The sequence below is a fragment of the Alligator sinensis genome, unplaced genomic scaffold (assembly GCF_000455745.1).
Source record: "Alligator sinensis unplaced genomic scaffold, ASM45574v1 scaffold368_1, whole genome shotgun sequence".
NCBI lineage: Eukaryota > Metazoa > Chordata > Crocodylia > Alligatoridae > Alligator > Alligator sinensis.
The window spans coordinates 298,809-322,499 of record NW_005842025.1 but is presented as its reverse complement, the minus strand read 5'-3'; the positions used below and the strand labels follow the sequence as shown (position 1 = coordinate 322,499).

Sequence of the window (23,691 nt, the reverse complement as noted above, 5' to 3'; positions counted from 1 at the left end):
GGAGTGGCGGGGGGGGTACTTCCTGGTCATGGAGCAGGAGGGGTTTTATTTTAAGCCAAGGAAACAAAGTCAGTTTGGTCAAGGTAGAAAAATGTGCTAGCTACAGAGCTCCCCATTTCCCACTCCTACCCCCTATATTCCTGGGCTATAACTGAGGGCCTTTTGACAGTAGTGGGAGGAGACAGTGGCAAACCCAGCCAGACAGCACAGCCCAAGATGGGAGGTAGGGAGTACCTGTGAAGGAGCAGCTAATTGCTTAATTGATGAATCATTAGGCTGCTCTGTTTTCCTTTTTAACCTCATAGGCTAGGAGTGCTAGTCTCCTTTACTCCTTCCCCGCCCTCTCTTCTCCTGCCTGCTCTGCCCCTTTTAGTTCCTGCTGGGGCATTGCAGTGGCTTCCCTTACCACCATCTGTGCCAGGCTTCACCCCACCTTGCATTAAACAATAACCAGTTATCAGTGAGGTTGTCTTTTAAATAATTAATCGTTTAACCTTTCACATCCCTAGCAGAGAGGTTCTCAGGTTGGTCCTGGGTCAGCTGCCCACCAGGTTGCTCATTTGGAGACTGCCTGTTCCAGTCTTTGCTCACTGTTGACATGTTGCCATCTGCTCTCAGTCACACAGGTGAGAAGCCTTTCCAGTGTATTGTGTGTGGTCGAGCCTTTGCCCAGAAATCTAACGTGAAGAAGCACATGCAAACCCATAAGGTGTGGCCTCCAGGACTTGGATGCACCATCTCCCGCAACTCTATCACAGTGCAGGTCATGGCACTGAATCCCAACCAGCAGGAGGATGAAGAGAATACAGGTTCGCTGTATGTGGGTGTGACTGTTAGATGGCAAAGTATTTCTCCCAGCAGCACCAAACACCCTTTATTTCCAGCTCCCTCCCAACCTCTTCCCCCTGTCCTTTTGGATTAAGAGGCAGGGGGTTAGCTTTCCTTGGAGTTAATGCTTGTGCTGCCACAACTTGGATATGAGTGTTTAGCAGCATCTAATATATTAGTGTACAGATTATGGTTGTGACCTAATTGTGATTCTGACTCTTTTGGCTGTTTTGCAATACTTAGGTCATGTAAAGTGGTGGCATCTGTCCTGACTGGCCCAATGAAAATGCTGTTAGCATTGAGGAGCTCTTGCTGGCATACAGTGGCATAACTGAGGCATATAATAATTACTCCCCAATTCTGTTATGGGGTGGAGTGGGGTACAACTCAGTTCTGCAAATCCTTAGTTGGCATATAGACATAGAAGGCTATAGCCACCCAATCCTCATCTGATAGATGGTCCCATAGGGAAACAGCTAGCATCTGTAAATTAGATTAGCTTGAATGTTGCTCTGTTATGCTGATGCTGGGGCAGTTAGTGAATCAGGTATGCACCAGCTGGCTAGCTAACACCATGCAACTTCTACACTAAGAATGCCTTAATGATACAAGTGAATCTGCCCTAGATTGTTGGTTCTTTGGAGTAGGTTTTTAATGAGACACCCAGTAGATCTCTGAGAGAACTGCAAGTAATAATGGGTACAAGAAGACTGCCTATATAATCAGGTCCCTTAATTTAATTCACTTAGCTGAAAGAATTGAGTTTGGAGGGGAGCAGGCAGTTGGGATCAGAAATCAAAACTGGGCACTTGTACAGCAATGCAGAGCCTGGCTTTAGTCCATTTTCAGAGTGGTTCTAAAACTACCTTCAAGAATGCTTCAGTTTGCCTTTTGTCTTTGACTTTCTCCCTCTGCCTTTGCCCTTCAGGTTTAAGCCAGGCATCCAGGAACCCTCCGCAGCATCCTCAGGCCATGGCCTCTGTAGAAGAGAGTGAGGCTGGCAAATTGGAGGCCAAACAGGTTGTTTTGATTGACAGCTCTTATCAGTGCCAGTTCTGTCCCGGTAAATTCAACACCTACTTCCAGCTCAAATCACATATGACACAGCACAAGAATGAGCAGGTGGGTATTGGTAGCAGGGCTGAGGGCATGAACACGCATCATATTTACTGAGTAAATTGACTTTAGTCCATAGCAAAAGTGAAATGGACAAATAAGGCAGAGTCTTACTTTGGTTTAAGTCACTCCATGCCAGAGTAAAGTGGCCCCTCACAAATTGAGGAACAGCATTTTCCCAGTATGTTACCTGGGTGTGCAGAATGTGTACCTGCTCCCCTAATCAGTTTTACCCTTGGTAGCCATAGACTCAGTAAACCAGGCTCCCTGCCACCTACTGGCCTGGCACTTCAATAGCACCTGCTGCTTGGTACACTTGGTCATATGTCTGCTCCTTACTGTTGAATATATTTAATATGGAGTAAAATCCAGGGCAGATTACCCTTAGTAATCATTGTGTGTATTCACACTGTGAGATGTCAGTTTGGTTCTGAATGGGTCTTGCTTAATTAGGGCTCAGTTAGCCACGAGATAAGACTAAAAAGTTCTGATTGTCCCCCCAGCATAAGGAGATGCCTTGCTGTATAAAGAACTCATGGCTCTTTGTATCTTTGTTATAAATAATAATTCATGGTGCTTGCATTTGTAAAGCTGCCTGCTGCACCTCTGCCCTCTGCTCATTGGCTTTCCCTGCTTTGGTCTGGAATGTGTCAGTGCATTTTCTAAGGCAGACTTGTGACTGACCAGTACTGCACCCTGGGTAGTCCTGCCTCCCCCTCCTTCCCTTGCACTTTCCTTGGAGAGCCTCCCTTTGGCTCTGGAGGCTCTGGCAGCAGGGAAGGGAGAAGCAGCAGTGGTAGCCCAGGAGCAACAGCTAGAGGTTTGCTGCCAAGGGTAGATGTCAGTTAATTTTTTGCTACAAACATACCTGTCTAGCACCCAAGGAAACAACAGTTTTAGAGAGTAAAAAAATGAGGTAACATCTCCCCCAAGCAAAAACTACATTTCCCAGAAATGTTATTGATACATTTTCCTGCACACATCCACTTTTGTGCCTTCCCCCTGCCAGAGTTGGAGCCAGGAGGGGTGGGAGGTGGGAGGGTGAGGTGCCCCTGCTTCCTTCTGGCATCCCATCCCAGGGCTCCTGGCTTGCTTGCCTGCCCATCTTTACACTACTGCTCTGAAGTATTGTCCAAGGCAACATCTAGGAGAGCCCCAACCACTCCACTCTAACCCTTTTTTTCTGTGGTCCATCATGTTCACTTATGATGTCTTTGGAGCAAAGACTAGGACTTTCTGTGTCTGTACAGAAATGAGCATATTGGGTCCGTGGTCCTGAGCAGGTACATGGAGATGTTGCTTTGCTTGTAGGTCCACTCTAGTCTCAGGCACTGTATTGAAAGTCTGCCCACTTACAGAGTCTGGCTGCCAGATGTGACAGCTAATGAGATGAGTCTTCCTTAGCATTGTATGGAAGTGGCAGTGTTTTCTGGGGAGGGGGCATCACCCCATTTTGGCTGACTATGCTAGGAGGTGGCCTGTTCTCAGGGTTCTCTGCAGCTGGTGTATCAGTCATGAAAGTTATCCTGAATGAAGAGTGAAAATAACTTTCACTTTACCACTTGCAAGGGGATGCTGTTGACTTCATTGGACCTAGAATCATTCATTGGTAATGCTGTTACACTGTGATTGTGACACTGAAATAATTGCAGTATTATGTAAAATATTCCCCTGCCACCTATAAGAAACAGTGAAAAAAAGAACCATGCATTTTTAACACTTTTGTGCTCCTACTGCTGGTTAAGGAGCAGGGCTGAGCTAACACATGTTGCTTTTGGAGTGCTCTTGTCATCATTGACTCTGTGTTAACAGGGCCTGGGCAAGACCCTGATTTAATTGAAATTGCTGCTTTTGTCATAAATGCACAGGCTAATTTAGCTTAATCCAACATGGAGGGAAATCCATAGGTCCCCAATGACAGAGGTCAACATTAGTGGTGATTATTTGAAAAAAAGTATGTAGGTGGGGGAGATTTTCCAAGATGCAAAGAGGCATAAAACTCCTAAATCCCAATGGAAACTCGTGCAAGTTAGGTGTCTTCCAGCTGTTTGTGCCCTTGAAATTTCCTTTATTTGTAATTCATGGGTGATTTAAAGCCACCTGGCTTCATTCCAAAGTTGGTAAATGTCATTCTGCAGATGGAGAAAACTGAAGTGCAAAGGTTACAGGTGGGATTTATTAAAAAGCCCAGGTGGCTTAGGAGCACAAGTGCCAGAGGTTTCAATGAAACCCATACTCCTAAAGTACTTATGCTTTTGAAGACTTGCTGAAGTTGGCAGTGCCAGAGCCAGCACTGCTATCCAGGAATCCTGATTCCTTGTCTTCTGCCCTTCAAACCATTGCATCAATTGGCAGAGGATTCACACTATTTTTCTCTCTAATTGTTATTGCTCTAACAGTTTTTCTTTCTTCCCCTGTCCCCCTTCCTCTTCCTCCAGGTGTACAAATGCGTGGTGAAAAGCTGCGCTCAGACATTCCAGAAGCTGGAGTCCTTTCTAGAGCACATCAAGAGCCACCAGGAGGAGCTAAGTTATCGCTGCCATTTGTGCAGCAAGGACTTCCCCTCCCTGTATGAACTGGGTGTCCACCAGTACTCCCACAGCCTGCTGCCCCAGCACAGCCCCAAGAAGGACATGGCCGTATACAAGTACAGTAACAATCAAACCAGAAATTACCAGGCTTGGCATTGCAGGCTGAATGTGTTTTCTGTGAGACCATGACCTTACAATGCAGTAGAGCAAGCCTGTCCAACTTCACAGTGGCTAGGCTGCATACCATGGAGCCTGCATGCTGCTGTGGCTACATGCTATATGGGATCCCAGGATCCTTGCCATATGCAGCCATGTGAACAGTACAAGCCCCCGCCCCTTCCCCATCCCATCCCCATTCCCATCCCCATCAATATGAGCTTTCTTCCACTGCTGCTGCTGAGCGGGCAAGTTTCCCCCCTTGTTGCTACTGCATGAGCAGTGTGATCTTTCCCTGCTGGCACTGCTGCATGCCCAAACTTCCTGCACTGTTGGCTGGATAGAGTGCTGGGCCACCTCCATGCTGCTTGCTTCAAAGACTGGCCACCATGGCAGAAGCAGAAGCCTACATGCCACACATTAACCCCTTATAGACTGGATAGTAAAGGAAGCAATTGGGCCTGTGATTGCCTGCTGACATAATTTTGGGTACACACATTATGTAGCTGAGTGTTTTTTCACCTGGCTGTTACAGGCAAACATTTCAGGAGCAAAATACGAGCCTTAGGTCTGGGTGTTGCAGGTGAAAATGTGACCTCTTGGGGTTCTCTCTGTTCACTTATGGAGAATGTGCTGGATAACTGCATGAATAAAGTGCTTCAAATAGGCACACAATTGGAAGTTATTTAGGTACCAGGTATGGGAGCTATGTCCATGGTTATTCCCCAGTAATCTCATTTTCTCTCCTTGCAAACTACAATTGGCTTGATCAACTTGGAAAAACCCATATGTGGCTGGAGGGGAAGTGCAACTTCTGTGGCTTACTCTATGTTTTGTAAAGTTCTGCGAAAGAGCACTTATAGTGCTGCAGAAATGCTTGTAGAAATATTTACGTAGACTGAGGAGTACAGTGGATCTACTGGAATGCACTTGGAGCCGTTTGTAGATTATGCAGGGTTATAACAAGCAACTGCCGTTTCTTAGATACCCATGTCATTTCTCGTAATGCTTGCTGAGGAGTTGGGGTTCATCTTGCAGTACTGGAGATGATAAATTGTCTGGGAGGGCTCAGCTCTGTCTGGTATATATGATTTTTCCTTCTTGGTTCACTAGAATGGGGAAAAAGGTTTTTAAGTAAATAAATCTTCACTAAAGGCTTGTCTGAATGTGGAGATGGTCTGAAAGAGCTATCATGGAATAGTTCTTCCATACTAGCTCCCTGTATGGGCACTCAGAGTACCAAATAAGTGTGCCCACACAAGGAGTTTTCAGTAGATACCGCACTTTGGAGGTACATCTTAACAGATTTGGTTGTTGCTTTGGGACCAGCTTAAGTGTGAGTGGAAATCAGAACTTGTGAATTAATGGAGGTGGGAACACAGGTGGGGAAGGAAGTACTTCTTGAGTCCAGATATTCTGCATGTTGTTACTGTTTTTAACAAAACATCCTGAATTATAATAAAAACTGAAGGTAAATGCCAAATAACTGTCTAGGGCAGGGGTTGGCAACCTATGGCCTGTGGGCCTGATCTGGCCTACAAAAGTTTGATCTGGCCCGTGGTAGTGATCAACAGCTGGGGTGGACCAGCAACATGCAGGAGCATTCTGTAACAGGTGGAATTGGTAGCATGTGGAAGTGGGGCACTAAAATGGAGGCCTCCCAGAGAGAATGCCCTGCAAAACTGCAGCTGCTACTTTTCTCATCAATTAATCCAATGTTGTCCATTGCCACTGGCACCCATGTCACTTGGTGATGGTAGTGAGCAGTGGCAGCAATTGCAGTAGGGGGACATGAGAGTTCCCACCAGATTTGGAAAACGCTGGCCCAGGGTGACATTTGGTGGCATGCAGAAGCAGGAGGATGGCAAGGGAAGTGGCCAGTTGCAAGCAGAGTCCCACCTTGGAGCTAAGCCACATTGCTTCAGCCTTCCCTTTTTAAAGGTTGCCAACCCCTGGTCTACGGTGTGGTATGCCCATCCTGACCAGTCCTTACTTGCATGCTCTCTCCTTTCTGATTCAGATGTGTCAAGTGTGTAAATAAATACTCCACCCCAGAAGCCCTGGAGCACCATCTGCAGACAGCAACGCACAACTTTCCCTGTCCTCACTGCCAGAAGGTGGGTGGGTGCCATTGGCCTGAGATGACCATACAGATGTTTGAGTTTCTGAGGGAAGTGAGAGAATCTCCAATGCCCTTTCCACTCCCATCCTACCTCAGTATGGACTGGCCAGTCCTCTAGGAAATTTTGAGAGAGAGGAGAACATGCCTTGGGCCTCTGGCTCCGTGGTTTCTGTCTAGCAGCGTATGTTCCTTCTCACAGTGCAGGCTTTTCTGCTGTGGCCCAATTGATGATCATTGGTCAAATGCAGAAAGTCCATAAGAACTTTTCTGCCTTCTCCTCAACCCCACATTGTACTGAATTCCAGTGCTGCAAAAGGCACTGGAAAGTGCTCAGCGTTTTACAAAATCAAGCTCTTTTATTGTATTGCAGCATTAAGCATCAAAATCAAGCTATTTATTGTATTGCAGCATTAAGCATCAGCCTTGTTCTTTTTCCCTCCCAAAATCACTGAAGCCAAAATAAGTAAGGCCAGTTTCAGGCAACTTATGTTATTTCCCATCCCCTTGGCTTCTCCCTTACTGTGACTTTTAGGTTGTTCCTTTGTTGAGCTATTATGTGGATGCTACCTACAAAGTTGATGGGTTGTGGTTGACAAGGCTGGGGTTCCCTCAGGAGCCCCTGCATTGCTTTCCCATCTGTTTTGCCCAGGTAAACTTTTTGTGTCTCCTTTCCCTGTTGCTGTATTTTGGATGAATGTCACATGTCCACGGAAAGGGCAGATCTGTCCTACCAGTATGTCTGGCACTGGACTGCTCCTCTGGGTAGCCTATGTCTGGGGACAGTCTGATCTGTGCCCCAGGGGGCTAAGAGGCAGAACTGTTGGGTTTTAATTCTATTCCTTTTTTTTTTTTTTTTTTTTTTTTTTTTGCAAATCCAGACTAAAATTTGGACACTTCCTTATAGCAAAGGAAGTGAAAATCCTGCAGTGGGGGCAGGAACAATGTCAGAGGAGTGACCACTTTGTACTGAGGTAGCTCGGGAAGGGGAAACACATCTGCCATGGTTAGTAATCCATCTTTTTTTTTATGTGTTGTCTCCCTCCACCCCAACCCCCAAGAGGCAGCTGTTATCTTTGTAAGGATTTTGGACATTTCAGAATTAGCTTTAGAACTGCTGTTCTGCATGTCTTCACATAGGGCTCTCAGTGTGCTTTCCCCCATTGATTTTGTGGGACAGTGATGGCAGCATTGGACTTTCAGTGCTAGAAGGTTATTTAGGTGGGCTGGTCAACTACTATCCCCTACAGGAGTTATTAAGCTGCTTCTTTCTGGAAGGAGTATAGTGCAGTGGTTAGAGCTGAGCACTAGGAATCAGGACTCCTGGATTCCGTGGTCAATGTTACTTTCTGCAAATCATTTCATTTCTCTAGTTTTCTGTAGTGTTCTCTAGTTTTCTCATTTGTAAAATAAACAGTCGATGATGTTGGTAATGCCAAATCCTTTGATGTATAAATACTCTGGAAACCTGTGATGGAAGATGATTGGGAAGTGTGCAGTATTATGGAGACTGCAGCTGGTCACATTTCTAGCTTCTGGAAGTGGGTGGACTAGGTTTTTCTAGGGAGAGGTTGCTTCTCAAATTCCATTTTGTTACATGGCATTTTTGCAAGGATCAAACCTGTGCTGCTTTAGGATCTGAAGCTGGCTTTAAACTGCATATGCATTTTCTTCATAGAGAACTCTGCAGGCCTCCATGACACTTCCCTTTTGAGTAGACAGGATTGGTTTGGTTTTCATGGTAGTAAAATCTCCACCCTCGTACATGCATGCTTGCTGACAGGGACAGTTGCAGTCTTTGGTGGGGAGCAGGTGCTTAGTTTTTTCCTTTTCTTTGTTCCTAGGTGTTCCCTTGCGAGCGGTACCTACGACGGCATCTCCCCACGCATGGAGGGGGTGGCAAATTCAAGTGCCAGATCTGTAAGAAATTTTTCCGCCGGGAGCACTACCTCAAGCTACACGCCCACATTCACTCGGGTATGTGCTTCCTCACATCTCCTCTACCTTGCCAGGCCTCGCCCCACTGGGGCTCCTTCAAGGGGCAGAGATGTCTGAGGTGTGAGTTATATTTAGTGAGGATCAACATTCACTACCCCAACCTGTTTCCTGTAGCAACTCTGTCTTAGTCTAACCCAGATAGGTACCATATTATGTGACCTTTGGTTCTGTTTGCTTTTTAAAGTAATAAAGAACTCATTATCAGGCTGATGATCTCATGCTATCACTGGCTGGGCAATTAAATTACAGTACCGTGCCAGCCTGTCACATCCAAGGCTCGTAGAAGTGAAGGAGGTGAAAGAGTACTCAGTGGAAATTGTATCTGTCTGCCTTTTGGCAAGAGGGAGTGTTGCTGACAAATGGGACATTGGAGGGTTGAAGCAAAGTAACAGCATAGAAGCAGGAAGGGCAAGTCCTGTTAGTAGTTGTGATTTGGATCTTTATGTCCTACTTGAGAATAGGAGCACCCCCAAACGTGTTCCACTGATTGAGTTTGAGTGTCTCTTTAGGGAACACTAGTACTTGAAGATGTGTTGAAGATGAAATGTGTTGAAGATGAAATGTGGGAAGCTGTAGATAATTTCCGTTATCTCTGTTTTGATTGGGTTGGAAGTTGTGAGGCTTCTCTCTTTCCTCTTGCTCCCTGACACAGCATGGAGAACCAGCAATACAGGCAGGTTGGAGAAATTGCATTGTCTTCAGATGTGCCCTTTTAGAAAGAATTTGGGGTTCTTCCACAATCTCCCTTACCTCCTTTCCCTAACCTGAGTTTTATGGCCCTATCACCTTCCTCACAACAATCTTCCAGGATCTCATTGTATCCACACCTGAGTATAGGCTATAGACAGTGTCTTGCAAGCCCCCATACTTGAGGCTAGGCATACCTATATATACAATGGATCAAGAAATTAATTGTGGTACACGATTATCAGGGCAACACCCTACTATTAGATACTGGGCCAGATTGGGCTAAACGAAAAGTCTTTCCACAACATGGCCATGGCTGCTTCCATAACATGGGAAATCAAGGAAGGAGTAAAGCAGATACTGAGGCTTCTGTCCAAGTGGAGGAATTAAAAAATTATTAGAACAGTGGTAAGCCCTTGGTTCCAGTGCAGCTTGTATCTTCCTAACTGTCTTTGTTTCCTATACAGGTGAAAAGCCCTTCAAGTGCTCAGTATGTGAAGCAGCTTTCAATCGGAAAGATAAACTGAAACGACACATGCTTATCCATGAGCCTTTCAAGAAGTATAAATGTCCCTTCTCGTATGTATCAAATGGTCTCCAGCAGTCAGGGGCAGAGCTGGTTTCATTTGTTACTGAAAGTGTATGAAGTTTGGGGAAGGCAGGCCTCCCTGGGGCTATGCTTTGGGAAGGTTGCCATGGGATTCTCAGAGCACCTCAAATCATGGGGCCCCGGAGTGGGAATTGGGCACTAGGAATTCCTAAGTTCTAGTCCCAGTTCCATCTCCCCACAAAGTGGGTTTGGAAAAGTCACTGTCTCTGACCGTAATTTATTCCGGTGTTAACTGTGGCTGATAATTCTTACCTCCTCATGGCATTTCTTTGGTTCATACCTGTTTGGCATTTTTGAAAGTGAACAGTTCTAAGTATTATCATCACTGGGTTGCCTGAATGTTTGTACACCCCATCTGCTCTTTGCCAAAAAGCAGTATTGTGTTACACATGAGGCACTTGTGAAAGTTCCTTAGTAGAGCTTCAGAATGTCTCTAAGTATTAAACTAACACAGCATCTCCAAGTCAGGGACGTGCTATGTTGGCAGACAGGGTGGGAAAGCTGTCTCATGGTCCCATGACCCCTGTATGAAAAGAGGGCTTGAGTGATGATGTACATGCATTCTGACTCCTGTCACCAGTGCTATATTCATTTAATGCTTGTCCTGTTTACATCTTTAAATAATGTAATTGTTGCATGGAAAAAAGAACATGAAGCTTTGTAATAATTGTTCATGGTAGGACAGTTCTCCCTGGGGTAGAAGCGGCTGGCTCTAAAAATATGGAACGGACATCTCTTACTGCTTGGGCTGGAAGAATCCTCTCCCATGAAAAGTAACTGAAAAGATGTTAGCTATCATGACAGGAGTTTATGAACTCAGAAACATTCTGTCTCTTAGTTCATATGGAGCAAGATGGGAGTAGGGCCTTGGCAAGGCAGTAGGGCCTTGGCAATGTACCAGAGTGCTAGACCCAGGGTTCTCTGATATTCCAGCACCTGTGGGTAAACTCTGCAGACAAGAAAATGCCTCTAACTCAGTTGTGGGTTTGCCTGAATAGTCTAGAATGACTTTTCTTCTGTCCTGGTCAGCTTTCAACTACCTTTGATAATATCATGCCTCCAGCAAGGAGGACAAGCCTGCAGTGTAGAACTTGGAATATACTAATGATGTACTCTGGAGGAAAAGGGGAATGTGTGACTTTCCAATGGAAACCAAACATATACACCTTGCAGCACAGGTATAGGCAGGAGCCCTGCAATTTTGGATTCCCTGTCATAATACCCAGTGATTACTCTTAGAGAGCACCTCTGTGCTGCTGAGGAGAGTAACTTGTATCTGAGAGCTAACATATGTGCTTTTTTCTGTCATCACCACTCCCCATTCGATTCATGCTGACTACTGGCATTTTTGTTGTTACAGAAGTCACACGGGATGTAATAAAGAGTTCAACAGGCCAGACAAGCTGAAAGCTCATATACTCTCCCATTCAGGTAAGTGGGACTGTAGCATTCCCCTTGGTTGCCAGAAGCTGTGAATGAATATACTGCTGGAATCCATTTGAAGTGCTTAGAGTATTACAGAGAAGTATAATGATTAATTTCCCAGTTTAATTTTGCTTATCAAAGTGGTGAAAAGGGTTAGACCTAGTGAGTGGATTACTGTCCCTCTTTTTAGAAGTGATTTAATATTAATCCTTCCCCTTTCAGCACTGTTGCTAGATGACACTTCTCTACACTGTATTTAGTGTGTGGAATCAGTGTCATAAAATAATCCATAGAGGAAGAAGACAAATTCAGATTTTCAGAGCAAATTGCTCTGAAATCGCATCTTGTTAGGTTCCTAGACAATGCAAGGTCAGTGCTTCCCTATAATGTGCTCTTTCAGGCTTTATCCCACTATCATTTGAGTGACAGAGTTTCTTCTGTTTCCCTGAAAACTTTTCCCACAACCTAAGACCAGGAGTTTCCCACATAGTAAACCTAAATGTCTGAATGTCACTCACTTGCTCTCCAAAAATCCCCAGCTCGAAATTTCTGTCTCCCTTGCTGCAGGCCGATCTGAGTGAGCCCTCCTTCAGCTTGCTGCTGTGTCCGAAGTTCAGGCACATTTCTGAGGTGATATAAATGATAAGCAGTGTGGCAAGGCTGGGGTATAAGGACTCTGAAGCAGTGCCAGGATATTTTGTGTGCTCTCTGGCATGTTAATATACAGAATGTTCTATCCACTCCAAACCCAATAAGGCCTCCCTTTCAAAAGCATATCTTTTGGTATTTGGCTCAGTTTCTCTTGGAATTCCATATCTAGCTCACCACAACTAGAAACCATCTTTTTCTGTGCGTTGCACTTTTTGTGCAACAAATGGCAAAACTAGAGTGCTCTCCTTCCCCTGGGTCCAACTCAGTGGCATGAGGCTTGGGGAATTTGGGGGAGGAATGGCAGTATTAATTGTCACTGCTCCCCTGCCACCAAATTTCCTGACCCACAGGGAGCTGTGCGAGCTAGATGCCATGGCTCTGTGGCCAGATTTGACCCATGGGCTGGGGATTGAGCACTCTTGTGCTAAGCTATAGACAAAACCCAATGGTGCATAAAAGAACAGACTCAGCTAGGGAGCCCTGCTGTAGTGTGATTAGTGAGACTTCACCGCTTAAGAAGGCCTTTTAACTAAGCTCTTGCCCTATTATGCCTTGCTTAGGGATGAAGATTCACAAGTGCCAGTACTGTAACAAGTCCTTCAGCCGGCGGGCTCACATGGTGGAACATCAGTGCTCACACACTGGCAACTACAAGTACCGCTGCCCCACCTGCAGCAAGGGTTTCACACGCCAGAAGTACATGAAGGACCACAAGTGCCGTCTGAGCTCGCCCAAGGACAAAGAGCTGCAGCTCAGGAAGCCCCAAAAGAAGCGGGCAGCTCGTGGGCGGAAGATGGGCCTTCCTTTTCCCAACCAGCTAGCCCTGGCAGAGCTGAAGGACAATGGACAGGCAGAGAGCCCCCAGGAGGGTGGCCCCAACAAAGATCAGTTTCAGGAGTCAGATGCAGTCCTGTCCATTGTGGTTGGTGGGTCAGCAGCTGCAGATTCAGACCTGGTTGTCCCTGGGCAGCCCAGCAGTATCACATCCAATCTTGCCCTGGCAGAGCTGCAGACTGGCATGGAGGGTCCGTGCACCATGCTGGCTGTCCCTGTTTACATTCAGACTACTGAGTGATAACACTGTGCCCTCTGTGTGCTTAGTGTGGAATTAGGTGAGGTTCCTGCTTTCTTCACTCAGGAAATCCTGCTGGAGAAGACAGATGCATGGGGCTGAAGTTTCCATGTCAGTGATATGGGAACCAGAACTCTTAGGGATGGGAGTGGGTAGCAGAGTGAATGGCCTTCATCACCACCTACTCTTCCCTTATGCAGGCAAATAATTCCTTGGGTGGCATCAATAGCTACCAGGCACATAGGAGAATAGGTACATTTTCTTGGCTATGTTCAGCACTTGTCGGTGCAGGGTAAGAATAACCAGGAATCTTGAAAGGCGGTGGGAAGAACAACAGAGGCCATTGCAATGAACTCTAAATGCTTCCATGGGCAGAGGACTTTGCAAATCATAGGCTGTCCTTTTCATGGTTTTATTTTAAAAGCTGTATTGCCCAGTACTAAGGTGTCCTTTTCAGGTGCAAACAAATGATCCTTCCTACTGGAATCAAGTTCATACCTTTGGGACCACTGGTCAGAAACATTCAGAGTAGATTCCTCTCATCTATCTATATCAGCAGAAATCCCACATTGTCTGTACCATGTATAAACAAATGGGGCCTGATGCGTATTGCTCCCCCTGATGTCAGGGAGTGAGGAGCCAGCTGTGCATTGTGTCCTGGGTTTTGTGTCTGAACTGCATGTATGTGTATGTTCTTGTCTTCTGTTTGAAGTTCTTCCATGGCAAGTTTTTATCCAAGGACCTCAAAGTGCCTTTGACACAAATGAATTCCTCTTCACAGCAGCTAAATATCCCCACCGAGCAGCTGGGGAAGCAGGCACCCAAATGGCATGTGAACTGTCACAGGAAGTCTGCAATAGAGCCAGGAGCTGAATCCACATTTCCTAGCATTGAATCCACTAGTCTAAGCACAGCACTATACACCTTAATACTTTCCATGCATAATAGCTGTAATAATAGGTTGACCAAAATCCTAAATCAGCTCCAAGCCATTGGCCACTGGTTGGAAGTTCAGTCTGTCACTAACAAACTGTCTACCAATGTATACATTAGGTAAGAGAGTCCTCTTAGGGGCTGATGTCTCTACCTTCAATCCAGCCTGAGTTCTTTGGCTGCCCAAGCAGCGGATCTCCTGATCTATTGCTAGAGGAGTGATCCTAATTTGGCAAAGGTATTGTTCTTTATGCCTTATCCCTTCCACAATACAAGTTGACATGGATGATCCTAGAAATCTTGCTGTTCATGCTATGCCCTATAAGTGAGGATGAAATGTTGGAAGATCCCCTGATCTAGTTGACTGTGACCCTGTTTGTATCCAGCACCCATCATAATGAAGATACCTAAGCAAGAAACTCCCAGTCCTGAGTAATCTAAACTGGGATTAGAAAAATTAGAAGAATGTGGTGTAGGAGATAATCTTGCCTTGGCCCTTGGGCCTGGGCAAGGTGGGAGGCAAGAGGTTTTTTCCAGTTCTCTGATACAAATTTCCCTTCCTTGTGATCAGGATCCTGCCTGTGGCAGGTAATAAAACATTGTTGTTTGCTATATTTTTTATTGTTTCCTTGGAACTGATTTGATGCAGCATTAATGGGGGCAGAATGGCTGCAGCAGAAGGTTACAAACCTCTCTAGTCAGTGCTCTGTGTACCCAGGTTAGACACCATATGCTCAGTTGCCTGCTCCATTTCCTTGCAGTAGTAGAACCTTTTCCTCAGAGGGCAAGAGAGTTTCTCCCCCTTCCTTATAATTTCTATGATTTGCATTGGTAAGCATGAAAAGGACTTCCCCTTCTATCCTCCCCGTCTTAGAGACGTTTAGTGCAGGTAGATGTCAAAATATGAATTAATGTACATTAAGCATCATTTAATGCTGGGGAGAGGGACCATTATTGAATTCCCTGGAACAGAGTCAGGCAGCATGCAGCCTACTAACCAGTGGAGCTGCTTCTGAAGGCAGGTTCAATCTCCCACTCAAACTTCAGCCTCCCTGCTCATTCTGACAATGTGGTTATTTGCCACAGGCAGGGCCCAATCCTTAGGAAGGGACATTTGAATTGCAACAGCAAAAACCCCTCACCCGCCATCTCATCCATCTTCACCACATTCCTCTCTGCCTTTGCAAATCCTGAGTCAGATTATTCAGAGGCTGGAGCTTCCTTGGATATCTCCTCTGTGGTGGTGTTTGAATACAGAGCCAAGTTTCACTGAACTGGCAGAATATTTTCAAACAAGTCTTGGCTTAATTTGTGCTGCAGTGTGCTGAAGGACAGGGAATGTTGCATTTCCAATCATTCCTGACTTACTTTGGTCACAATGAGCCTGAAGTGTTGCAGGATTCTCATTGTGGGAATGTCTGGTGTTAAGAAAACTGTTTAGCAGTGGGGTCAGTTCCCTTTCTTTGTCCCTGCCTGGTCTGACACACAGGAAGCGTTTGTGAAAGTTTTTGAAGGAATGAAGCAGTTTCTGGCAAATGGAACAGCAAGAACATCACTAGCTAGCTGACAACAAACATCCAGTTCTGTGGGCATCAGCCTATTCCCAAAAGTAGTCAAGGGAAATCTTTCCTGACTCCTTACAGTGTATTTTGCTAAATTAAGAGCACCAGTTCACAGAAGTTAGAGAAGCAAACACTGATGGCCTTCATGGTTATTCCAGACAATGCTGATCTGGGGCTGTGTCCAATCTCCTGAATACCATGGTGGTGAGGACTCTTTAACTCCCTTTGCAAGACTGTAGTTCAGTCTAATACATCCTCCCTGTCAGGCTGTTTCCACCTACCAAAATCCCCAGAAGCTATTGCTCAGTTTCATCTTCCTGAAACATTCTCCCATTCTCTGGGATTCTGAATGACAGCTAGCATGGCCTCATTGCAGGCAGGTCTTGTCTTACTAACGTCATCTCTGTTTATGATTAGGTAACTCGCCACCTGGATAAGACAGAGGAGGTTTCATAGTAGTTAGGGGTCAGAAGGGACCTAAATAGATCATCTAGTCTGACCCCCCACCACTGGCCGGAGCACACGCTGGGATCACACAACCCCAGACAGGTGTTCATCCAACCTCTATTTGAATTTACCCAAGGTAGGAGCAAGGACTTCTTCGCTAGGAAGTTGGTTCCAGATCCTAGCCACCCTCACAGTGAAATAGTGCCTCCTAATCTCTAACCTGAACCTGCTGACATTGTTGACATTGTATACCTTTTGACAAGGTTGACATTGTATACCTTGACTTCCAAAAAGCTTTTGATCTGGTATCCCATGATGTTCTCACAAGAAAATTGGAGGATTATGGGCTTAACTGTGAGACAGTTAGGTGGGTAGGAAGCTGGCTGCAGGGTAGGACCCAAAGAGTTCTAATGAATGGATTTGTGTCATCTTGGTGAGAAGTGGCCAGTGGTGTCCTTCAGGTGTCGGTGCTTGGCCCAGTGGTATTCAACATCTTCATCAACAATTTGGATGTGGGGGTAAAGAGCTCACTGGCCAAGTTTGCAGATGACATCAAGTTATGGGGAAGTGTGGTCACGCTTGAAGATAGGCTGCAGATACAGGCGGACCTAGACAGGCTGGCAAGTTAGGTGGATCGGAACCAGACATGGGCGACTGGTGTTGCCTTAGTCAGGGGGGGCACGTGCCCCCCAAGCACCCAGTCAACAACCAGGGGGGGTCCCCCCATGGCCAAGCTCTTCGACCCCCCAGGGCAAAAATTACCAACTGGTGAGTGGCCGCACTCCTCTTGAAAGCGGCCGCAGCACTCCTGGAAGTGGCCGCGGGGCTTCCGGAAGTGGCCGCAGCCTACATCCAGCGCTTGCAGTCCCCGGCTGGAGCTTGCAGGGTGTGCACTGTTGCTCCCGCCTGTCTTCCCTACCTATCGCTTGAGTGGGGAGTGCGGCCTGATGGGGTGCACTGGTGCTCTCAGGGGTGCATGTGCACCCCTGTGCACCCCCTACGCATTGCTACTGAAACCAGATGAAGTTCAACATTGAGAAATGTAAAGTGCTCCACCTGGGGACAAAAAATTCCCTGCACACCTACAGGCTTGGCAACACCAATCTGACCAACACTACTAGTGAAAGGGAACTGGGGGTTATAACAGACCACAGTATGAACGTAAGCCGGCAGTACAATGCCGTAGCCAGCAGGGCTAATAATACCCTGGCATGTATCAAATCAATCAATGCATCTCTAGCAAAACCAAGGAAGTTATTCTTCCACTCTACATGGAACTGGTGAGACCACAGCTGGAGTACTGTGTCCAGTTCTGGGTGCTGCACTTTAACAAGGATGCGGTAAAGATTGAGAGAGTCCAGAGAAGGGCCACCCATATGATCAGCAAGCCATACAACGAAAGGCTGAGGGACCTGGGACTCTTCAGCCTGAAAAAGAGAAGGCTGAGAGGAGACTTGGTAGCAGCTTTCCATGTCATCAGGGGTATACATCAAGGGCTTGGTGAACAACTGATCACCAGGGCGCCCTTGGGGAAAACTAGGAGTAATGTTCACAAACTCCTTGAAGACCGTTTCAGGCTCAACATTAGGAAAAACTTCTTCACACCCAGGGTGTCCAGACTGGAATAACCTCCCTCCTGAGGTGGTGCAATTGCCTACCCTGGAAATCTTCAAGAGGAGACTGGATGGTCACATTGCTGGGGTCACCTGACCCCAGCTGTCTTTCCTGCTTGGTGCAGGGTGCTGGACGCGATGATTTTCCAAGGTCCCTTCCAGCCCTGCAGTCTATGAATCTCACATGCACCCTTTTCAGTATTTCACAATACTTTTCTCTTTCCACTTCCAAGCTTTCTGTATAAAACTTCATCCATTTCAGAGGTCAAGAGTTTATTTGGGAAAACATTTGTTTTAAATCCAGTTTTCCAGGAAATGGTTTGCTAAATTTATCTCTCTTGCTTTTCCCCTCTACCTGCCCACACTGTAAGGCATAATTATGTGGCTGCAACTGCTTCTTGTAGCCTTACAATCAATCCTATTTTGAGACAAACTACATGTGGATGCCACATTCTTTCTGCATATGTTATAGCACCCAAGTGGTAGCCCTTCCATCCAACCCTCTACTTTGTCAGCTGCGATCATAGGGTGGCTTTCAGATGGCCAAACGGGATGCCAAAAGTTGTTTTGCCTGATCCTCCTGTATTGAAAGTAATCCAGGTCTCCAAGTCAGAGACCCAAAACAGAGCTAGCATAATTTTGAAAAATCAGAGGCTGAGGGATTCTTTCCTGCCTTTCACAGGCCCACATGAGCATGCTGGAAAAAATGTTATCTTTATGTGCAAAAATTATTAGTTGCTTCCACATTCCAGCTTGACTCAAATGATTGTCATTCAAGAGTGAAAATGTAAATGTCTAAGTGCAGGATAGTTTGAGAGAGGACTCAGAACAGGTGCAAAAATGTACTGACTGGTGGAGTTTTGCTTGAGGAAGCTCTTAAGGCTGCATGCGTCTTGCATATCTGATGGATGCTGAGAAATCCCACAGGAACTTCGAAAGGAGAGAGCAGCAGCCTGCATAATCTCTCTCCAGCTGCATACTGGCTGTACAAGACCAACAAGAGCCCTCACACCCTGTCTCACAAGCTGCTCTGAGGCCCTGTGTCTCAGCTGCCTGTGGAGGGTTTGGGATTGAGAATATGGTCGGGGGTAGAAAGGTAAGAAAGATTTATTGATTTAACAAAAACACAACTACGCGTAGTGACAAAATAAACAATGACAGACAAAAGCAATTTGCATCGGCAACTTGCAACCCTCCACTGAAGTTCCATTCAGAGTTGTGGCAGGCGAGTTAAGGGGCTCCCTGGACGTCAGCTAGGGTAGCCTTTGGGGTCCACTCGCAAGCCCGGGACAGGCAAGATAGATAGTCCGGGCTAAGGCCGCACGAGAATGCCTGGTAGAACAGACGGGCACAGTAACAAAACAAACAATGACAGACAAAAGCAACTTGCGTTGGCAACTGATCGGCAGTCTCCTCTGATGCCTGATACACAGCAAGCTTCTGTTTCCACAAAGTTCAGTGAAGTCAGGTGTCCCTGAACAGCACTGTCCGAAGGGTACTGGGAAGGACTCTGGAATGCAGTTTTTGGGCTCCTCGAGGTCCACGGGCCCACTGATCTAGGCAACAGCTAACTAATCCTTTTCACAGAGCTGTATCTTCCTTCTGAATGGTTTCTAGATATTCTAGCTAATTTATAGCTTCTGAATGATACTGATAATGAACGACTACTCAGATTTCTTTTACTTCAATTGTCCTTAGACTGACCAATTAGCAGTACAAGCCTTGCATTCCTTTGAAAAAGTAATTTTAACTATGCTGCAGGGCCTTACTACTTCAAGGCTTTGCTAAATTTACTAGGCCTTACTTTATACAAGGCTTCACTACATCTTAAACTTTAATTAGGCTTTTAGGAACAACTTATAGGTTAATATCTAAACAAATACAGAAAAACACTTGATATATTCTTCATAGAGCCTTCAGCAAGCACCTTTATCACACAGGTACACTTTTCAGCTGTCACAGCCCTGTTAACAGTCCCTCAACAACTAGGTAGATACTGGTTCCTTTTAGTGGAAATGGGAAAAAAGATGATTGATTTGCAGTGAATTTAGAAAGAGCTCATATGTGTTTTCAGCTTTGCTGCCTGAAATTTAAACTCACGCATTTAAAGAAATCTGATAGAGCTTGCAGTTCCGTTTAGAGAATTTTCTGCCATCACTTTGAAAATTAGAGGGACCCATAATAGCTTTTAGTAATAATCTAGGTACGCATAGAAAAGGTGTGATACAGCTAAGCACCCTTGCCATGGTGGCCCAGGTGGGTGAGATGGAGCTATGAGCAAGTGGGGAGTGGCATCCGGGAGCAGGATGGGTGGGCAGAAATGGGATCACGAGGCAGTTACAGTGTGGGGCTGGGGCCTGGGGCAGTTGTGATCTGCTCCCTTCAACCCTTTGATAAGCACCAGTTCTGTGGGCAGGGGTTGACTGCTGGCTGTGGAAGCAGCACCCATCGCAAAGATGTATGGAGAGTGGATCATGGTTCTGCCTTGGGCATCTGCTCTGTGCTGTCCCTGCTCATCATGCTTCTGGATCCTCCTGGCCAGACGTGCCTTGCCCATGGGTGTCCCAGGCAGGTCTCCATGGAGACACCCACACACCTATTTTGTCCCATACCCCCAGTGGTAGGTGCAGGGCAGATGGGACAGGGTGCCCAGGCAGTGCGGCCAGGTCTAGCAGAGGCAGACTGGCAGTGGCATCCAGGCAGAGTAAGTCACCACTGGTGGGGCTGCCAGGAAGCCGAGTCCAGTCACTGCACTACCCTGGCTCTGCCATGCACCCAGGGGCACTGGGACCAACCACATTTGCCACGACCTGGGCTGCCCTGTGCCTGGGCTGGACAGGGCCAAGGGACCCACCATGGGCTGGATAGAATCCCTAGGGATGGATTTGGCTTATGGGCCAGGCCATATTTTGCCTATCCCTGGTCTATAAGGTACCACACTGATCTGTTTTCTGCCTAAAGGGAGGCAGGAGAGAACTGTCATTATGGAATGACAGAAAGATGGAGCTTGTTAGGTTGTGATAAAAATAGGTGATGAAGAAAAACCTAAACCAATGCTGTTTTGGAAACCAAGTGGGAGAAAGAAAAAAGGCCCAAAGAGACATGTAAGAGGACAATAGAGAGAAATGACAGGATTTGGAACAGGATAGTCAGAGTTAGAGAAAAAAGGAAACTGGCAGAAGAATGAAGACCCTTTCATGCAGGTTTCATACAGCACATGGCATGGAAGATACAAAAAAATCCAGCTTTAAATACATGATCATTTACCACTGTTTCACAGAATGGATGTTGCTCACTTGTTATTTAATGTGTGGTTCCAGATCTTTTCAGCACACTATTCCAAACTTATTCAGAAGATAGAATCATTAGTTTCCTTATGGGCTCCTCAGTGCTGCATATCACTACAATATCTGACTACTTTTCAAACATTAATTGTATTTTCATAACACCCCTATGGGAGGAAGAGGTGGTCTTATCCCCATTTTACAGATAAGGATCTGAGACAGAGAACTTAATGTCAAAGTATCTATTTATTAATTTTGCGTGCAATTTGAGACAACTCTGATTTTGGATAGTATTTGGTGTTATGTAGCACATTGTGTATGCTAGAGGTACAGATCCCAGTGAGTCCATTTGTAATTGTTAGGGCTCGGAACTTCTCCAACTCAGATTATTAGTCTTAAATTAGACATCAAGAAGATGATGAACATATAGCTAGTGACTACTAATTAGGCAACCTTAGTTCTGGCATTCCTCACATTTGAATGCATGATTTTGCAACATCGAAAATGTTTTTAAGCATACTTTTTGTGTAGGAACCTGAACTGAAATGAAACACCTACATTTCAGCATGTCATCATAGCTATGCTTTTACAGTTTATCAGCAGAGTTGGAAGCTTTAGATTTACCTTCTGCCTCTGCCACTTAAACTAATGGACTGATAGCAGTAATAAGTTGCTATCATCTGAACTAGTACTAGGTATGGGTAAGATATATTCTGTCAGTTGATTTAATTAATTACTGCTCACTAGAGGATCAGTAAGGCTAGGCTCTGGCAGGGAGTATGTTTTCCTTGACTCCCCTTGCTCCATCCTTTCTAACCTATCTCTGTCCTAATCTTATCTTTCCCCATCTCAGGCTTCTCATTGCAGTCCTGTTTTCCTTACTAAGTTCATCCCAGTCTCAGGCTTCTGATTCCAGTCCAAGTCTTCAACCCAGGCTCCTAATCCCAGTGTATTTCCCTAGCATACCCCTGTATTTGGCATGTATCTTACTCTTCCTTTTGCATGTGAATCAAATGGCTTCTTTACAGTGTCTAGATGCCTGCTGGGAGCACAGGGCAGATCACAGAGAGCCCAGAGTTCTGTTCTCAGTTCTGGTACCTGTCTTTAACCCAGCCCAAGGAGCCACTGCAGGGATAGCATGACCATACTCCTTTAACTCTGAAAAGGAAGGGGGAGACTGAGTTGATCTGTGCGATAGTAAACATTCAGGCCCCTGCCAGATATGCAGGTGAAGAAATGTTAGGATGTGATGTGCAACCCACACAATCCTGCCTCCTGCCATTCCACGTGTGCATGGCAGATGTGACTGGGATCAAGCATCAGATCCCATCATGCCTTATTGCTGGTGTAGGGCAAGCCTTGGATCATTTCCCAGAAAGTAGCAAGCTCCCATGCCTGAAAGCTTCCTCAGCTGATAGGGCCAACCACATGGGTGCACTGGCCACATGTTTAATGGCATGTTGGGAACCAGGCATAAAGTTATTCCACATTTTTTGTGGACTAAGTTTGTGGCTTATTCCTTGTTTTATGGTGCCATTAATTGAGTTAACATGTGGCCAGGTTACAATTTAAGGCATAATTAACTGGGTAATCGTGTTTTAAGTATAACTTGTGATAGGACCGATGGCTCTGCCACATATAAGACCCGTGAGAGAATGGAGCATGTCCAGACACTGGGGATGTGTACTGTCATCATTCAGAGGAGCGCTGAGAGGCTCAAGCACGCACAGGCAGAGCATGGTGAAGGGTCAAGTGGGGGACACAGGCAAAGCCCTAGGGCTCGGAGGCGGGATGCAGGCCGGGAGCTCGCTCCCCATCCGGCCCGCGCTCCTGATCACGCCACAGGCCCGAGTCTCACTGAGAGTGGCGGGTATCTCACTACGAAGCGGCGCCTCCATGCGTCCCACAGGCTCCACGCAAAGCCGCGCCACGGGCACGCCCATAGCCACGTACCGAGGCTCATCACGAGGTCGTGACGCCATAGATCCCGTGATGTGACGTCACAGCTGCTGAGCTGAGCTGAGCCTCTAGCTCCCGGCATGCAGCGCGGCCTCCGCGTGACGAGCGTGTAGGCGGGGAGTACACTGCCCCGCCCCATCGGGCGGGACTACAGCCCCCAGCATGCGTCGCACGGCGCTCTGGCCTGTGCTGGGCGGTACGCGCGCGTGGGGGCTGTCGGGAGGTGTAGTGGCGGGGACTGCCGGCTGTAGCCCTGGCGCGGCGTGAGGGGCGGAGGCGGAGGCGGAGCGGGGGGGGAGCAGCCGTTGCGAGGTCCGGGTTTGCGTGTGTCAGGCCGAGTCTGCTGGTGCTCAGGCCTGCCCGGCCTCCGGTCCCCGCCCGCGCGTCGCTGCCGGGAGCGGCACAGCCATGGCGGGGCTGCTGGGGAAGCTGTTCGACATCGGGGCTGGCGGGAAGGGCGCCGGCAAAGGCCCGTCCCCGCAGGAGGCGATCCAGCGGCTGCGTGACACCGAGGAGATGCTCAGCAAGAAGCAGGAGTTCCTGGAGAAGAAGATTGAGCACGAGCTGGCGGCAGCCCGCAAGCATGGCACCAAGAACAAGCGCGGTGAGGGCCGGGGCTGGGTGCTCTGAGCTGGCCCCACCCGGCCTAGCCATGGCGCTGAGGTGGTGTCAGGCCGCCTGGTGAGGGAGACGCTGGGTT

General features: G+C 46.8%; 2 protein-coding genes across 7 annotated transcripts in view; both read left to right on the top strand.

The window, feature by feature from the left end:
• The window catches only part of ZNF341 (zinc finger protein 341), a 33,314-nt gene extending 17,174 nt beyond the window's left edge, over positions 1–16,140 (top strand). Inside the window, exons 7-15 of one of the 3 annotated variants that reach the window (XM_025202441.1) lie at positions 619–809; positions 1,757–1,950; positions 4,383–4,591; positions 6,652–6,748; positions 8,595–8,727; positions 9,903–10,014; positions 11,406–11,476; positions 12,038–12,100; positions 12,682–12,818. In XM_025202441.1, coding sequence (XP_025058226.1) covers positions 619–809; positions 1,757–1,950; positions 4,383–4,591; positions 6,652–6,748; positions 8,595–8,727; positions 9,903–10,014; positions 11,406–11,476; positions 12,038–12,051 — 1,021 coding nt within the window. In that variant the 3' untranslated portion in view covers positions 12,052–12,100; positions 12,682–12,818. Of the gene's footprint in view, positions 1–618; positions 810–1,756; positions 1,951–4,382; positions 4,592–6,651; positions 6,749–8,594; positions 8,728–9,902; positions 10,015–11,405; positions 11,477–12,037; positions 12,101–12,681 lie in introns of all 3 variants that reach the window. The other 2 variants (XM_025202440.1, XM_014519286.2) reach the window with 2 other exon arrangements.
• Positions 16,141–23,207: 7,067 nt separating this feature from the next.
• The window catches only part of CHMP4B (charged multivesicular body protein 4B), a 36,827-nt gene continuing 36,343 nt past the window's right edge, over positions 23,208–23,691 (top strand). Inside the window, exon 1 of one of the 4 annotated variants that reach the window (XM_025202439.1) lies at positions 23,208–23,595. In XM_025202439.1, the coding sequence (XP_025058224.1) occupies positions 23,400–23,595 (196 nt within the window). In that variant the 5' untranslated portion in view covers positions 23,208–23,399. The remainder of the gene's footprint in view (positions 23,596–23,691) is intronic. The other 3 variants (XM_025202438.1, XM_006022238.3, XM_006022237.3) reach the window with 3 other exon arrangements.